Raw genomic sequence first — 3,682 nt, 5'->3', positions numbered from 1 at the left:
TCAATTGAGCTGTGTTAGCTATCCACAACAACAACATTTTGTTGAATTTGAGCTTTACATGTAGTGCCCTAATGACATATTAAACACATGTCATATATTCGTCTTAAAAAGATAATGACATATGTTAAATCTTATTCATAAAGGTTGCGTTCTCTTTGGTTGTAAATTTATCTTGAGAAAAGGAAGGATAAACCAAATTTCACCCTTTAAATCCTTACTTTCTTTTCTCACATTTCCTACTTGACCTTTACTCATTCCTTATTTACACTACAAAGGAGGGATAATATTATCACACCATTTTTGGAGGGATAATATTATCCTTCATTTGTAGTGTAAATGAAGAATGAGTAAGGATCAAGTAGGAAATGTGAGAAAAAAAATGAAGAATTTAAAGGGTGAAATTTTGTTTATCCTTCCTTTTTCGATGATAAATTTACACCAAAGAGAACGCACCCAAAAAGGAGGATAAAGTAGGAAATGTGAGAAAAAAAATGAAGAATTTAAAGGGTGAAATTTTGTTTATCCTTCCTTTTCCCATGATAAATTTACAACCAAAGAGAACGCACCCAAAAAGGAAAAAGTGACATCCGTTCGAGTTAGAAAAAGAAAAATGTCACCAAAGAGAACGCACCCAAAATGGAGGATAAAGTAGGAAATGTGAGAAAAAAAAATGAAGAATTTAAAGGGTGAAATTTTGTTTATCCTTCATTTTCCTATGATAAATTTACAACCAAAGAGAACGCACCCAAAAAGGAAAAAGTGACATCCGTTCGAGTTAGAAAAAGAAAAATGTCTGAGCCCGGGTTCGAACCGGGGACCTCTAGTGTGTGAGACTAGCGTGATAACCGACTACACCACCCAGACTAGTACAAAATTTTAGCATACATAAAAGAGTATATAGGCAGATAAACTTGATATCAATTGGAGTATTTTTTTGGGAATTAGTTTTATCGATATATTAATCCGTTTTTGTAGAGCAGCTTCATCGGCATCGCGATACGAATGGCGAAAACCAAAGCGAGGAAACGAAAACCCTCGAAGAAGTCGGAGGCGGCGCCTACAACTCCTAAAATCTGCAAAAAAATCAAGAAGCAGAAGAAATCCAAGCTCCCTAAATCAGAACCCCACGATTCAGACTCAGATTCCGATCCCAATACCAAAATCCAAACCCTACTAGAACCTTTGTCCAAGGATCAGCTCATTGCTCTCGTAATAGACCTCTCCTCTTCCAACGACCAACTCCGCTCCCTCGTCAAATCCGCCGCCGACCAAGACATCGGCCACCGCAAAATATTCGTGCACGGCCTCGGTTGGGACGCCTCGCGCGAATTACTTGAGTCCGTTTTTAGGGCTTACGGCGAGATTGAGGAGCTCAATGTGGTGAGTGATCGGGCTACCGGAAAATGTAAGGGTTACGGTTTCATTACGTTTAAATCGATGAAATCTGCGAAAAAATTGTTGAAAACCCCTACGATTCAAGTGGGAAACCGTGTAACCTCGTGCCAATTGGCGTCGGAGGGCCCGCCTGGCCCTGCCACGGCCGGGATAGTTTCGAAGAAGCAATTTTCTGCGTCGGATTACCCGCAGCGGAAGATTTATGTGAGTAACGTGCCGCTGAATGCGAGCCCGGAGAAATTGCGGGTTTTCTTCGAAAAATTTGGAGAAATTGAGAACGGGCCCAAGGGAATGGACCCGACGACGGGGAGATTTAAAGGGTATGCTATTTTCGTATTCAAGACTTTGGAGGGGGCTAAGAAGGTGTTGGAGGAGCCGGTTAAGTTTTTTGAAGGGTGTCAGCTGCATTGCCGGAAGGCAGCTGAGGGGAAGGGTCAGGTGGCCAGCGGGGCAGCGTCTATAACGACTGCTTTGCAGCCGGTGCAGCCGCAGATGCTGGCTGCGGTGGCGGCAGCTCAGCAGGCGCAGAATATGGCTTTGCTGGGGCAGCAGGCAGGGCTTGTGAATCCTTTGTATGGTGGTGGTTTGATTACTAACGCAAACCTGGGTGCGCTTATGGGTGGGTATTATGGGATGATGGGGGGAGGGGTGCAGGGCTTGGGATTAGGCGCCTATGGTGGTGTTTCTGGTGGTGGCAATAATGGGTCGAGTGGAGCGATGCTTCAGGGATTGCAGTATGCATACCCAAGTGTACAGACTGGGCAATCTTCTTCATCCTTGGCTAAGGCTCCAGGGGCTGGTGGAATCAATTACTCCCAAACTCAATGGTAATCATGGTTCTTATTCATCTTTTTTGACAATATGGTTCTTATTCATCTTATTAAGACAATATGTAAATATTTTCTGTGTTTTGTGTCACAACTTACAAGCAAGTGCTCACTCATGGCAGTGGTACATACTGCATACATCATGCAATAGTCGATTCAAATATTATCTGAGGTGCTTGTATAATGGAATATGCTGAAGAAAGAGTGCTCATACATGCTTTATAATAATTTCCTTTTGCACTATTTTGCATTATTACACTACTGATATATGAAGTATATTTTAATCATAATTCATATTGAGGTTTTCTGCATATGAAGAACTATGTGTGTTGAACAGAAAAAAATTCAAGTAGTTGTGACCTCTATAGTCACTTTCTTGTCTCCTTCTTTGACTTTAGATTTAAATCATATATCTGTCTATCAGAATGGTTCTTACTTAGGGAATAATTGGAGCCTGAATCTCTTAATTGACACACATTTGGTTGCACTTTGCTAGTGAAATCTTTCACTCGGTTATACATTCTACTTTCTTATAATGGTGTGCTATGTTATTACTATGTTGCCTTTGACCTGCCTTAGTTTTTTCTTGCAGATTTGTAGCAACATAGATGGACAACCAGAAGTTGGTAAATTCCTAGTATTGTTATGTTGGGCAGGGTTTGGCTCATGGAATATGCTTTAAAGTCTTGTGTTTTGACTTTCAAATTTCTCCTAGTTTCATTTCTCTCTTCTTTTTTACCATTTAATGAACCTTCTGGAGAATGTGGTGTGCAGCATTCCAGCATTCCATCTGACAGTTTTATTTCTTCTGGATTTCTTTACTATATGCATTCAACTTTAAGTTTGTTCTCTCATTATTGTTTAATACGTTTCATTTTAATCTGGTAATATATGTGGATATTTTATGTCCTTACATATTTCAATTTTTTCTCTCTTTTTCCTTTTATACTATTATTTGTTCTCTTATTCTTATTTTTGTGTTGCTTTGAGAAAGTTAGTTGCATGATATTTTTGGATCTATATTCCGTTTGCCTTGTATTTTCGAGATCATTCTTTCTTTAATATAATTTTGTCCCTCTGTTTAATGACGTTTTACATTTAGTTTCTGGGAGAATATACTCTTTCACTCGTTTTTACTTTACCTTTAATTCATCTAATGACATTTTCCTGGTTTTCAGTTTTAACTTAGTTGACAAATTTCCTGGTTTTTACCCACGCTAGAGATGGGAATTCTTTCAGAGCACTTGTAAACGTGTATACCCGTTTTTAAACAATCCCAACTCCCACCACCCAAAAATAGGAAATTTTCAGTAATATATTCTTTAAAATGTTGATTGTTTTCCCTCATTTAGTGGCTCGTAAAGTAATTTGTTGTGTTTTACAATGGTTTCATAAAGTTGGTGGTGTTTTTTATGGCTTATATATATAGGGAGAGGTTCAAATAAGAACCACTAAATAAA

The 3,682-nt window shown here is 38.9% G+C and overlaps 1 protein-coding gene and 1 non-coding gene across 2 annotated transcripts; one reads left to right on the top strand and one right to left on the bottom strand.

Moving 5' to 3' along the window:
- Positions 1-790: 790 nt before the first annotated feature.
- Positions 791-864, bottom strand: TRNAV-CAC (transfer RNA valine (anticodon CAC)). Its single transcript has one exon. It is a non-coding gene; the product is annotated as a tRNA-Val (tRNA).
- Positions 865-938: 74 nt separating this feature from the next.
- LOC131021777 (RNA-binding protein P-like) lies at positions 939-3,076 on the top strand. Its single transcript, XM_057951063.1, has 2 exons — positions 939-2,222; positions 2,815-3,076. Coding segments are annotated over exons 1-2 (1,221 nt in total). The 5' UTR covers positions 939-1,002; the 3' UTR covers positions 2,816-3,076.
- Positions 3,077-3,682: the final 606 nt, after the last annotated feature.

Source organism: Salvia miltiorrhiza, chromosome 4, assembly GCF_028751815.1.
Source record: "Salvia miltiorrhiza cultivar Shanhuang (shh) chromosome 4, IMPLAD_Smil_shh, whole genome shotgun sequence".
In the NCBI taxonomy this organism is placed as follows: domain Eukaryota; kingdom Viridiplantae; phylum Streptophyta; class Magnoliopsida; order Lamiales; family Lamiaceae; genus Salvia; species Salvia miltiorrhiza.
The sequence above is the reverse complement of the archived record's forward strand: the minus strand, read 5'-3'. Positions and strand labels throughout refer to the sequence as shown.